The following is a 14,160-nucleotide window of genomic DNA, read 5'->3' as shown; positions in this document are numbered from 1 at the left end:
GTAAAAATATTTTAAAATCACCCCATCACAGAGATGAAAAAAAACATGACTACATATCACTGTGACCTGTTATATTTACTGTGAATCATCAAATAATAAATTGTTTAAATCCACGCCTATACAGGCCACCATACTTCAATAGTGATTACCGTTGGTAGGGCTATTTTAATACACACAATGGACAGGAAGGACAAGATCAAAGGGCTCTCATAATCCACATGCAGAGTGTACGTTGCCTCATTAATCCCCACACCCCCACTTTGCGCAAGAGCGTAGAAGTGTGGTTACCACATCTACGCCTCTATAAGGAAACAGGTGGACTTCACAAATTTGGTTGTCGCCTGATGAAGCTGGTTGTAATTACTGGCGAAACATCGTACTCAGATTGTCAATGTTGTGGCTTCGCTCTCCATCACACCGATGTGCTGTACTCGTGACCAATTTACATGTTCTGTTTACGTGACAACCCTTACTAGTTGGCTGTGTCGGGTGGTGGCGGGTTTTAACGACACATTTATATATTTAAGCGAACTAACCCAAAATACCTCTTATGGATGTAATTTATCTTGCATTTTAATTCCATGAGCAAAGTTGCAAATTAAGCAAATATTGTCGAGACGATCATTGGTTGAACTTTGATCAAGTGAGCTGTTCTAATTGTGCACATTTCCATCAATGTTGCTTATAATATTTGGTTATCTGTAATATTTGGTTAGAGGTTATATAAGAGATGGCCTGCCCGCATGTTTGGTGGACAATGGGTGCATGCGGAGATGGTGTGGACTTCGTCTTCATCGGCGGCAGCCCCTTGGGGTTCGAGGATGACACCCATCAGATCTTGAGGTGGCTGAGGAGTCCAATTCACGATCTGCAGATCTTTGAGCTTTGGGGTCACGTGGTCCCAGATAGAAGTGGGAGCCACAATGCTGGGTTAGCTTCCTTTTCTGTTGTTATTTGGCAGCGATTCGGCATCAAGACGTTGGGTCTCAGTGGGCCGTCGCCTGGTGGATGCAGCAGCGCCACCCAAGGTGGGCGGCAGCCTACTCCGTCGAATCTCGAAGCCTGATGTTTCTGTACTTCAGGGAGGACTTTAGGGTGTCCTTGAACTGCTTACTTTGTCCTCCCCTCGTCCGCTGCCCATTAGAGAGCTGGGAGAAAAGGATCTGGTGGGGAAGGCAGTTCTCAGGTACGCGGAAGCAGTGGCCAGTCCATCAGAGTTGTTTTTTTAGAAGTATTGCTTCAATGCTGGTGGTGTCAGCATGGAGGACACTTGCACTTGATCCCCTGGATTTGATGGAGGCAGTGCTGTTGGAAACGCTCAAGCGCAATGACATGGCACCAATACATAGACAACATACCGGCAAGACTTAAAATCCTAGCATACCATCTTTAAAACTATCACATCTACACAAACACCGAGTCTACACAACATGTAGCTTCAGATAATTTCGGTGCAACAAAAAACAGATGGTTACTCATGACAGCCACATGGTAGACTATGTTGGGACAAACAAAACTTTTCCGTTAACGCTCATCAGAATATTTATTTATACAGCAGGAATCCGATGAGCTATAAACCTCTTTTTCACAGATGTCCAGTCGGGGCAGGTGAGAATAATACAACACAACACAAAAACTTGACAGTGAAAAGTATAGCAAATATATACAAATAATACTAAACTATGTTTTATCCTACCAGGTAAAGCATACTGAGCTATGAGCCTCTCATTCAGAAGCAACCTGGCAACAAATGATAGCTTAATAAACTGGTTTATCTTATAGAAATTTATTACAGCAAAATAATCAATAATCTAAACAAATTTCGATTTAAAGCTTTCGTGACTGCAATGATTCATCTTCTTTGGTTCTTTCGGTAAAGTCACGTAGAATGAGAATAAAAGAATAAATTGATAAAATAAAATAACACAATAATATTCTCACGACGTTTCGGCCACAACACAAGCGGCCTTCATCAGGTGAAGGGAGCGAGACTGTCTGGTAGAACAGCGCTGGAGTGAGAGAGCCACGTTCAGATCACGGCTTTTAAGCTGTGTGAGAGGAACAAAGAGCCTTGACGAAGGAATTAGCATAAAATTTAGCATTGAAAAGGCTGAATGATTAGCTTGTGACTGGTCACAGAAATAGCTATGTTAAAAGTTAAAGCATACACATCCGCAGAGGCACCCATTGTTAAAAGGAATTAGCATAGAATTTAGCATTGAAATAGCTAAATTAAGGCATTAGCTTGTAACTGCTACAGAAATAGTTACGTTGAAGTCAGAGCATACACATTCACCGAGGCACTTAGTACAAATCAAAACAGGAGAATTTAGCATTGAAATAACTAGGCGAATTTAGCATTGAAATAACTGGGTGATTTGCTGGTGACTGGTCACAGAAATGACTACACATCTGAGCTATTCACAGTACTATATAGTGAACCAATAAAAATTAAAATATAAATTACCTTCATGTTATCAATAAACTCTATATTCTCCAATCAGCTAAGCTACCAACCATAAGTCGTTATATATCACAATGCTATATGGCGAAAAAATGGGTGGATTCTTACCCTCAAATTTCCGTACCACGGATAGCTACGGGCCCCGTTCAGACGGACGAGTTCGTCCATGGTCGGAACAGAGGAGGGGGAGAGAGACAGCTGCGAAGCCCTAGTATACTCCATGTTGTAAACCATACCATTAACCGTGGTGTGAGAGGTATTAAGAGGCAATGCTGGCGAAAGAGCTGCGGTCTGAAGGTCATCGTAAAATTACAATTAATTAAGAACAGAAATGATTTAACACATCTTTCCAGTGGTTACTAAGCCTGAATCCATCTTCTCGGTTGAAATTGTCTCTGTGCTTGTATATGTGAATGGCCTCATGAACGAATCTCTCATGGTAGCCAGTTGGTTTGCAAAGAACCTCCGTCTTGGAGAAGTCAATGTCATGTGAGCCCACTGAATTGTAACAGTGATCTGCCACGGCCGATTCAACAGCATTAATTGATGAGAACAAACAGTTCTTGTTGAAACCCTCTGCTGCCAGACCACCAAGATTATATGGCCTTCCAAAGATACACAAAGAAGATACACCCCTTCGTCCCATCGTCTCTACTATCAGCTCCCCCACCTACAAACTGGCACGTTTTCTGGCTGATATACTGCGACCTTTCACTGGAAAAACCACCTCTGCGGTACTAAATTCTACTCACCTGGTATCGACAATCAAAGACATTTCCCTGTCCCCAAACGACCTGCTTGTCAATTTTGATGTGGTGTCCTTGTTCACCAAAGTCCCGGTACCTGACACCATCGCTATCATTGAAGACCTGGTTCATCAAGGACTGCATACTGATGTACCCCCCCTGGTGAGACATTGCTTAACCAACACATACTTCACCTGGAATGGAACTTTCTACAAACAAACTGAGGGCACCCCAATGGGCTCCCCCCTATCTCCGGTTGTAGCCAACGTATTCATGGAAAAATTTGAAACTGACGCCATCCAGACTGCCACTCTACGCCCGACCTTATGGAAGAGGTACGTTGATGACACCTTTGTCATCTGGCCACATGGCCAGCCTGCTCTAGACCAATTCCGCGACCACATCAATTCCATACACCCAGCCATCAGATTTACCATGGAGGTCGAAAAAGATGGCAAACTACCCTTTCTGGATGTCTTAATTAAAAGGAGACATGATGGTTCAATGAGCCACTCTGTCTACAGGAAAGCTACCCATACAGATGCTTACTTGAAACCGGATTCCCACCACCATCCATCCCAGAAGAACTGCCTCATCAAGACTCTATACCATAGAGCCCAATGCATTTCCGACCAGGAACACATTACCAGTGAACTCAAGCACGTACACCAGGCTCTCAGGGCTAATGGCTACTCCGACTACACAATCCGCAAAGCCATCACTCCAGTCATGAAGAAGGATCCTCTTGTGGAGCCACTCAAAACCATCACCTTACCCTACATTGCAGGGGTCACTAAAAAGATCTCCAAAATCCTGAATAAACACAAGATCCAGGTCCGATTCAACACAGTACACAAAATCCGTGATTTAGTTCCATCTGTAAAAGATGCTCTTCCAGACATACAGTACCCGGGCGTTTACAAACTAAAGTGCCTCTGTGGTAGTAGCTACATTGGAGAAACCAAAAGACATATCTCGGACCGCATCCGCGAACATAAAGCAGACTTGAAACACGGTAAGACGAACTCCTCGGCCGTGGCAGATCACTGTTACAATTCAGTGGGCTCACATGACATTGACTTCTCCAAGACGGAGGTTCTTTGCAAACCAACTGGCTACCATGAGAGATTCGTTCATGAGGCCATTCACATATACAAGCACAGAGACAATTTCAACCGAGAAGATGGATTCAGGCTTAGTAACCACTGGAAAGATGTGTTAAATCATTTCTGTTCTTAATTAATTGTAATTTTACGATGACCTTCAGACCGCAGCTCTTTCGCCAGCATTGCCTCTTAATACCTCTCACACCACGGTTAATGGTATGGTTTACAACATGGAGTATACTAGGGCTTCGCAGCTGTCTCTCTCCCCCTCCTCTGTTCCGACCATGGACGAACTCGTCCGTCTGAACGGGGCCGGTAGCTATCCGTGGTACGGAAATTTGAGGGTAAGAATCCACCCATTTTTTCGCCATAAAGCATTGTGATATATAACGACTTATGGTTGGTAGCTTAGCTGATTGGAGAATATAGAGTTTATTGATAACATGAAGGTAATTTATATTTTAATTTTTATTGGTTCACTATATAGTACTGTGAATAGCTCAGATGTGTAGTCATTTCTGTGACCAGTCACCAGCAAATCACCCAGTTATTTCAATGCTAAATTCGCCTAGTTATTTCAATGCTAAATTCTCCTGTTTTGATTTGTACTAAGTGCCTCGGTGAATGTGTATGCTCTGACTTCAACGTAACTATTTCTGTAGCAGTTACAAGCGAATGCCTTAATTTAGCTATTTCAATGCTAAATTCTATGCTAATTCCTTTTAACAATGGGTGCCTCTGCGGATGTGTATGCTTTAACTTTTAACATAGCTATTTCTGTGACCAGTCACAAGCTAATCATTCAGCCTTTTCAATGCTAAATTTTATGCTAATTCCTTCGTCAAGGCTCTTTGTTCCTCTCACACAGCTTAAAAGCCGTGATCTGAACGTGGCTCTCTCACTCCAGCGCTGTTCTACCAGACAGTCTCGCTCCCTTCACCTGATGAAGGCCGCTTGTGTTGTGGCCGAAACGTCGTGAGAATATTATTGTGTTATTTTATTTTATCAATTTATTCTTTTATTCTCCTTCTACGTGACTTTACCGAAAGAACCAAAGAAAATCTAAACAAATGTTTGTGAAAGTTATCCCATCATATCAGATGTTTATTAATGTCCTTCCTTTTGAGAAACCTAGACCATTATCGCTCACTAGGTGGGTTAGGATTGAAAACTAGCTACAGGCAGTCCCCGGATTATAGGGATGAAACTACAGTAATTAAAGAAAACGGTACGGGAGGCACAACTATTTCCGGCTATGGGATTTTATCTAGATTTGGGGGAAATTGTTGAGTTTCCGACATACGGAAAATTCAGGTTGCGGATCTTCCTCGGGAACCTAATGCTTCCGTAACCCGGGGATTGCCTGTAAGGAGGGAGCATCTGATATCAGTCTAAATCTCTAAGTCTCCAATGTGTCTGCTAAGGTGCGCGTGTGTGTGTATGCAGTGTGTCTCCGGCTCGTCTTCTTTCTTCCTTGAGTGTCCTTTGTGTAGTCCGAGCACTTCGGAGCTCTCTGTGTGTTCTTGATGCCACCCAGTTTGAAGACTGAGAGTCCTCGATGTCCACTGGGATGGCATTCTACTCTGGTGACCTACACATAGCACACATCATCACCATCACAATTATTCCACTGGCCAACAGGACACCACAGAAAACTGCCTGTCATTGAAACTACCTAGAGAAATGAATTGCACCGAAAATGGCTGATAACTCACGTGGTAACCACCTTCAAAATATAATTGTGGGCCGAGTAAGAGTGCGTACAACACTGTCAGACAACACTGTTTGACTTAGGGTAAATTCTCCAGTTTGAGGTTTTATGGTTTGTGAAAATACATCATGAGTACAACTTACCGCATATAGAAGAGGATGTAGGCCTGGTCTTGAAGCACTTCTGACTTGGCGACTGGCTCCACGTCAGCATCGTCCATTCTGAACCAGCTGCCATTGCTGACCTGAAGGAAAAAATACATGTACACTTAATTACGATCATTACCCAATTGCACCTGACTCATTTAAAAGCCAGCCATAGTGACAGATCATGAAAGTGGAATATTATATGGAAGTTAACACGTGTACTCATATGCTTCGTGTGTGTGTGTGTATGTATTATCATAGAGGGAAACAGTAGCGTAGCGGTTAGCACATTGCACTACGAACCCGGCAACCAGAGGTCAATTCCCGCTTACGACGTAACACCAGTGACGATTATCTCAACTGGTCGTGGGCCTCGTTCCCTCGGTCCACTCAGCCTCAAATGAACACATGGTGCAATATGTAAAAATTACCACTCAGGGGACAAAGGCGGCCGGGTGTAGTGCTGGCCACCCACCCCCGCGTGTGTCATTCTGGCTTTGACAGGTGCTCATGAACAGCACTTGCCCCAACAGTCGGGTAAGGCTATATGGGGGATATTTGTTTTTTTGTTTATCATGCAGAACATCACCTTGTTGTACGAGTAGTAGTGGCCGCTATTGGTGGTGGTCCCGTGGTGCACAATCACCGAGTAGAGTGAATAAAGTTGCGACTCTTGCACAACCTGACTAGACATGAACGGCCGTATGTCGAGTTTTTCAGGGAAGAGGAACTCCTACAAGGGATGAGGGAGGAGACAGTGATGGGCCAAGCATTAAAAGAGAGGAAAATAGGGAGCTGGCTAAGCAGGGGCAGAAGAAGGGAGCAAATTAACGTATTGGCGGTACACTGGTGCACCGTATATATAAAAAACTAAAATCACATTTTTCACGGTGATATATTTTCCAGCTATTCCCAACCCATTTCAGGAAATTTTGTGGGGCTGCGTCAAAATAATTTATCGTGATCTCAAAGCAGTCGGAAGATGAGTGTCGGTTCACATTTTGATGTTCTACTGTTTTATGAGGACCGGTGTGTCATGCTGCACCGGTGTACCGCCAATACGTCCAAATGACAAAAAACGTTGAATACAAAATATATCTGAATATCAGTTTGCATTCTGTGCAGGAAGTAAAATTCACCCTGTCGATTTTGTGCCCAAACTCATCGTATCGCTTAATGGTGACGATAAGCACATTGGGCACCACGTGCAGGCTCACTCTCTTTGTTGATTTCCCCACGCGTGAGCACCTGTTCGCCAGACAATAGCAACGTTAGTTTACGGACGAGGTGCGTGTTTCATCACACACTGTATAAATGGGGATATACACGAACGTTTAAAGGTGCACGATGGAAGATTGCATACTCACATTCCACATCTGTATTCTGAAAGATTCTCGGTCTTTGTGAATTCATAAAAAGCCTTCACCAGATCCAGGGATTTCTGTCAAAAGCCAAGAAAGCACAATCATGGAAAATTATTACTTTGAATAGAAATTCAGAAAATAATGAGCTAAGTGGCTCTCTGCAGTCAACTGGTTGTGGTACATAAATATAATGAATGACAAAAAAATCGACATCAGGCTGCAGCCTTCCCAATTCTTACGTTGATATTAAGAGAGATGTCAAGGCAAGAGTCCAACGTGTCTGAGATGCTGAAGCACTGCGTGCACTCAACTGTGAAAACACATAATATGAAAACATACAATATTACTGCTGCACATTGCATAATCATCAAAAGTATTCACACGTTAACTGCCTAATATCATGAAAATGTTCAAATACCACCAACCCAGATGCGACTATAATTGTTATTTAAAAACATATTTGGTGAAAGCAGCAATGGCTACTAAATACATTTATTGTTGATACTGTGTTGGCAGTGGTGCCCTAACATAAATCACAGGTACTCAACACATTCGTCAATAGCACTGCCGTACAAGGAAAAATATGCAATTGGTGACATTTTAAGGAGTGATCTTTATTCATAGCACAGAAGCCAGAAACATAGGGTGGGCTACGAGTTGGATACTGCACTGTACACCACGTGGCCTGATGAGAAATTACATTTGGCGTACAGAAACCTTTGATAAACTCTGAATCCCTGCAGTCACGAAAGCTTTAAATCAAAAGATGTTCGTATAGTTGATGCAACCCCTTTTAACCTAGAGAACTCCACAGGAATGGGAGTAGAGTGAATGATATAACTTGTAAACAATGAAAGAGAAACGGGAAAGGGAATGCATATTTTGTGCATGTGTGCTTATGTCCTTGTGTACGTGTTTTTTTTTTACATCTACAGAGAATATAAGGTTGCATGCGAGAGCTTGCATAGCCCAGTATGGATTGTGAAATTGGGTGAAATCACTACTTAAAGGGTGAATGTTTCCAGAAGGGGCACAGGTACCTACCTCTCGATTTCAGGTACCCCCTGAAGATCTGGTGGATCAATGTTGGGGTCTCCATGTCAATATTCAGCCTGGAAAAACACGCAATGAAACACACAGACAGCTACTCCAGAGGCAATGTCTTTACGAGATGAACACTCGGGAGAGTTACATGTTTTTCCCTACTAGTATTAACTCGCTGAAGTGGCAATGTCTTAACTACCTCGCCAGCTATACAGGTCATGGGTTTGATCCCAATGCTGACGCCAGTAAATTTGCAGTTTGCATTCTCTCCCTGTGGTTGCGTGTATTTTTTTTTTATACGAGCCCACCGATTTTTCCCTCCATATTTAGAAACATGCATTTAGTGTATTTGTTAAATAATAATTAAAATAAAGTGAATACAAATATGAATAATAAAATATACAATTAAAAAAACAAAAAACCCACTAATGTAGACTGGTTCTTAATCAGAGTGAGCGTACTGCCAGTCTATAATGTAGACTGTAGCCTGGTTTTTAAGCTTGGTGAGCGTATTGGCAGTCAATAATGTAGACTGTAGCCTGGTTATCCTGAGAACATATTTTTTTCTGAACAATCCAGGCATCCATGTGCTGGTATTGTGCAACTATTTATGGAGTTTGCTGGGGCATGCAGTACTTACTGGCTTTGGTTGAAGAGGCAGGATTGGTGCAGCGTATCTATCACGTAACTCAGAAAGACATGCGCATCTTCCTGCCTGCCAAAACACAGGTCCTCGCCGATGTCTGTGTGGAAATGGACAGAGGTCACAGATGATGTGGTCACACAGTTGCTGGCACAGTATATAGCTTATGAAGTCCCTCATCAACTAAATTGGAAGATTTGTGGGTTAATCACAGAACTGGGTATGGCTGGCAGTGTTTAGAACGAGCATCAAGAGAGTAATGCAGGACCGGAAGAACATCCGATGCATTGGAGTTGTAAAATCAGTGCTGACCAAAACGAGTAATTTTCTGTTCGATATTGTATACAAAAACTGATTCAAACTGCCCTTTCAGGAGATCTTGAGATGACCGATGTTTCAACGTCAAAGACACTTGGGAATTGTGCTGGAACTTACTTTTGAAATTGAGAACTATGTCGATGGGATCGATGGCCATGCCCCGATTCATGAAGGTGTTGAAGACGTGTTTCTCCAACAGACACATCATGCAAAACTCAGTCTGTTTGCCTGTGAAGAGGGGCAGGGGTGACACACAGTGAAAATACAAACCAATCGCACAAATTGCCCAGCCGCGCACAGCCAGGTAATCTACACAACACTCGATTGTAGCTCGTCTCGAATGCAAAATATCTTGGGAGAACTCACAGGTCCATGAGTGATCGCTGTAAAGCAAAAAGTTTGCCAGCGGCGCCGTGTACGTGAGGCCCTGCAGGCTGGCATTCACGAAACACGTATTCCCGAGGTTGTTGAGCCCAGCACCCTCATGTAGATCCTCCTGCCACTTGAGAACTAAGTTGTCTGTCGCAGGTGTTGTGAATTCTAAAGATGGAATGCTGTCCTCATCTGCACACATGACATGATGGAAACACATCATTAACGTTCACAGCACTTTTATTATAACTCACAGCACTACTGAAGGGAATGGTTTACAAATTGGGTGTCTTAGCCTGTACCCGTGCTGGCATTTTTTGTGGTGCTGTTAGGTAGACACAATCCTCTTCACCAGCTGGCGAGATGCAAATGTATTAAATGTTTTTGAAGTGTTCAGCACTAGTAATCAGAATTGCCTGAAGAGCATCTTCAGCCTGTAAGTTTTACATCGACAGCAATGGCTAGACAACCACAGCAGCGTGACGAGATATCAAAGTGTACGTATGTGTGCACGTTGAACTTCTTTCACACCGTGCGTCGCCATCCATACTAATCGGAGGGACAGGGTCACGCCAGCAAACACTTACCTCCCGCATTAGGTTTGTGCAGCCCAGTCGTGCTGGACTCGGTCACGAAAGACACGGCGGATGGAACGGTGCTGTGTTGGATCTCCAGCCCCTTGTCATCTGCTGCTGACACCGCCGGGGGTGATGTGGATGCCTCATCCTTGACGACGATGCTGGAGATGGTGTCCGCTTCTGCCTGTTGAATACTCTTGGCCTCCTGCTACGGCAGCAGTAAAAGCAGCCTTAAGTCACAGACACGCATCGCCACTACACTGCAGCATTGCTCAAACTGCTAAGTGCGGATTCTTATTTCGAACAACATGGCAAGCCAATCTAATAATGGAGACTCTGCTTTTAGATACCAGGATCTATCTTTGTTTCCAAAGAAGTTGGACAAAAACATACTCTGTCTAAATTCTCCTTAGTGATATTCTGAAGACGTTACGTTAAAAAGATGCATGTGATATCACTTGAGCGCAAATACAGACCCATATGGACACACATTCCCATACGGGTATACATCCCTTCATACGCCCTCCCCATTCTTGCAGTGCGTGAAATTGGAAATCATGCATATTTTAAATACTCAAATGGCTTAATGTGCTATTCATGCAACGGTTAGCAATCTGGTGTTATCGTACGGAATTTGGTGCCACAATTTCCTGGCATGTCAGTAGAAATACATCCTTCCCACCTTTATTCACCCAGCAGTATAAATAGGGACACCACAGGTAGTCGATGGACAAGCCATGTGTGTTGTGGGGTCAGGTGTGGGTGCTCCCACATTTTCCAAGATGTTTGGTGGGTGTAGAAGGTGAGTTTCCTCTCGTGCAAACCCAACCGCGAGCAATCGTATGATCAAACAATTTCAAGGCTGCACCTTTACGTGTGGACTGGTCTTCTTTGTAAGTTTTGCAACGTAAACTTTAATTTTTTACCTTAATTTTATCAATACTGATCTATACTACAGGTTTTCTTCTTGTTAGATCGTGTAAATATATAAATGTTTCGTTAAACCGGCCACAATCCGACACAGCCAATTTGTAAGGTTTACCACTTAAACAGATCGTGCCAATTCGTTACGAGTACAGCACACCGGTGTGTTGGAGAGCCAAGCCACAACATTTACAATCCGAGTACGACGTTTCGCCGGTAATCTAACCCAAAAGAAAAAAAGAAAGGACAAAACGGTATTATGGATGATTTTGGTCACGAAAGCATACGTGATAATTGAATTTTGCCTAATCACCTACTGTGATTTATCCTCCCTCTTTGCTGCTCCTACAGCCTCCCTTACCTTAGTCAGATGATCTGCATTGCTTTCATCAGATGATGTCTCCTCATCGTCCTTCCCCGCACCTCCGAGCAGCACGTTTGCCTAGGTACGGTGCGAAAGAAGTTCAACATGCATCACGACTTTAAACTGGTGTTGCAGCTTTCAAAAGACTCGAAAGGGGGCTGCCGTTTTTTTCCTCACTTTCTGACTCAAACTGTTGTTGAAGCTTTCAACAACGTGAGCCTGAAATTTTGATTTAAAGCTATCGTGACTGCAGTAACGATAAACTGCCAAATCGTTGCGCGTGGCGCCAACGGGTTTTTAAAGAAATAAATAAATGGATAAAATTCCCCGTTTTTAAATAAATTCATGCAAACCAACACACCTGAAGACGACCGTTTGTGTTATGGTCGAAACGTGATAATTTTTATTGCTTTATATATTTTATTATTTTGTTGTTTCCCTTCAACGTGACTTTACCGAAAGAACTAAGACCGTGAGCCTGCTTTATGTCGGCTTTAGCGTCATACTCTGTGGGAAGATTATCACTTGGCTCAGCGTAGTTTTTAGGTAGTTAGTACGACTTTTAAATTAATGTAGTGCTTCAGGCGTACCCTGTCCATATATATAGGTAAACCAAATGAACCTCTGAATTGATATTTTTCGTTCTCCAAATAACAAAGAAATTGTTATTGAATGTTTCTAGTTATTAGCAGACTCTGTTAGATGTACCCAGTCACCCGCTGTGATTTATCCTCCCTCTTTGTTGCTCCTACAGCCTCCCTTACCTTAGTCAGATGATCTGCATTGCTTTCATCAGATGATGATGTCTCCTCACCGTCCTTCCCCGCATCTCCGATCAGCACGTTTGCCTAGGTACGGTGCGAAAGATGTTCAACATGCATCACGACTTTCAACTGGTGTTGCAGCTTTCAAAAGACTCGAAAGAGGACTGCATCTTTTTTAATCTGATTCAACGAATCTGACTTCTGTCCATCAGATGATGATGATGTCTCCTCACTTTCAGTCTCAAACTGTTGTTGAGGCTTTCAACAACGTGAGCCTGCTTTATGTCGGCTTTAGCGTCACACTCTGTTGTAGTGCTTCAGGCGTACCCTGTCCATATATAGGTAAACCAAATGAACCTCTTAACTGCAATGTTTCGTTCTCCAAATAAAAACGAATTATTGAATGTTTCTAGTTATTAGCACAGACTCTGTTAGATGTGCCCAGTCACCCGCTGTGAGTCATCTCCCTCTCTGCAGCAGATCTTACTGCCCTTACCTTAGTCAGATCATTTTCCTTGTGTCCAACGATTGATGCCTCCTGACTCGTTGACGTTAAACTGGTGTTGCAGCTCTGAAAAACGCTCTCACTGGAACGGCTGCTCACCAGACTCGAAAGAGGGCTGCCCTTGCGAACCGTAGCAGGACTGCCCAGCGAGGTCCCAGCATAGGTGTCCTCATCATCAGAACTGCTTCGGCAACAGCAGCATAGCTTTTTGAAAAACTTTCTGAATAATTTCTTTACACCTTTCTTCATGGTGGCCATGCCACCAATGTGCCAGAGCACCGAAACTTTCCAAAAATTTTTATCACGAGAACGCCAGAGGGCAAGTGAAGACACCTCTGCTTCCCAAGAAATCCGAAGAGCCTGTAGGATGTGACGTCACACGCCGGACTGCAGTGACGTTACAATACGACACCTTATGAGGAGTGTCACTTGACGTCACGCGCCGGACTGCAGTGACGTTTCAATAAGACACCTTATGACAAGTGTCACATGACGTCACAGACTCCCGACTACACCGACGCCACACAACTGCATTTTTAATCTTAGTTCTTTCGGTAAAGTCACGTAGAAGGGAAACAATAAAATAATAAAAACATAAAACAATAAAATTCTCACGACGTTTCCACTGCAACACAAGCAATCATCATCAGGTGTGAAAACCACAACAAGAAAATTTGATGATGATTGCTTGTGTTGCAGTCGAAACGTCGTGAGAATTTTATTGTTTTATATATATTTATTATTTTATTAATTTATTGTTTCCCTTCTACGTGACTTTACCGAAAGAACCAAGAATATGAATCCCTGCAGCCACGAAAGCTTTAAATCAAAATTTAACTGCATTTTCTTGTTGTGCTTTTCACACCTAATGTTGATTACTTGTGTTGCAGTCGAAACGTCGTGAGAATTTTATTGCTATATATTTTTATTATTTTATTGTTTCCCTTCTACGTGACTTTACCGAAAGAACCAAGAATATGAATCCCTGCATAGTCACGAAAGCTTTAAATCAAAATTTAACTGCATTTGTTGCTCAAATAGCTTTCCTTGGTGCTAATTAACAGAGCTATTGCTTGCCTGCATTAGAAGCGTAACATCACACACAGCCCAC

The 14,160-nt window shown here is 42.9% G+C and overlaps 1 protein-coding gene and 1 long non-coding RNA gene across 2 annotated transcripts; both read right to left on the bottom strand.

The window, feature by feature from the left end:
• Nucleotides 1-5,894: 5,894 nt before the first annotated feature.
• On the bottom strand, nucleotides 5,895-11,051 carry LOC142929682 (ubiquitin carboxyl-terminal hydrolase 36-like). Its single transcript, XM_076071385.1, has 12 exons — nucleotides 11,013-11,051; nucleotides 10,502-10,700; nucleotides 9,909-10,106; nucleotides 9,660-9,770; nucleotides 9,222-9,324; nucleotides 8,582-8,649; nucleotides 7,777-7,847; nucleotides 7,541-7,614; nucleotides 7,313-7,421; nucleotides 6,763-6,906; nucleotides 6,171-6,271; nucleotides 5,895-5,907 (listed from the first exon to the last, which is right to left on the bottom strand). The coding sequence occupies exons 1-12, from the start codon at nucleotides 11,049-11,051 to the stop codon at nucleotides 5,895-5,897; spliced, it is 1,230 nt and encodes a 409-aa protein (XP_075927500.1).
• A 698-nt stretch (nucleotides 11,052-11,749) lies between these two features.
• Nucleotides 11,750-13,417, bottom strand: LOC142929735 (uncharacterized). The gene is made up of 3 exons (XR_012945884.1): nucleotides 13,041-13,417; nucleotides 12,545-12,628; nucleotides 11,750-11,858 (listed from the first exon to the last, which is right to left on the bottom strand). It is a non-coding gene; the product is annotated as an uncharacterized LOC142929735 (long non-coding RNA).
• Nucleotides 13,418-14,160: the final 743 nt, after the last annotated feature.

Source organism: Petromyzon marinus, chromosome 33 (assembly GCF_048934315.1).
Source record: "Petromyzon marinus isolate PM22_M1 ecotype Great Lakes invasive population chromosome 33, UKy_Petmar_22M1.pri1.0, whole genome shotgun sequence".
NCBI lineage: Eukaryota > Metazoa > Chordata > Hyperoartia > Petromyzontiformes > Petromyzontidae > Petromyzon > Petromyzon marinus.
Note: the sequence above shows the minus strand (reverse complement) of the source record. Positions and strands in the feature narration are given on the sequence as shown.

Excerpts from the sequence above, each read along its gene's own strand:
- LOC142929682 (XM_076071385.1), bottom strand. The coding sequence starts at position 11,051 with ATGATTTCCAATTTCACGCACTGCAAGAATGGGGAGGGC. Across the intron at positions 7,422-7,540 it reads TCAGAATACAGATGTGGAAT|GTGCTCACGCGTGGGGAAAT; the intron begins GTGAGTATGCAA and ends TCTGGCGAACAG. Across the intron at positions 6,907-7,312 it reads TTGGGCACAAAATCGACAGG|GAGTTCCTCTTCCCTGAAAA; the intron begins GTGAATTTTACT and ends CATCCCTTGTAG.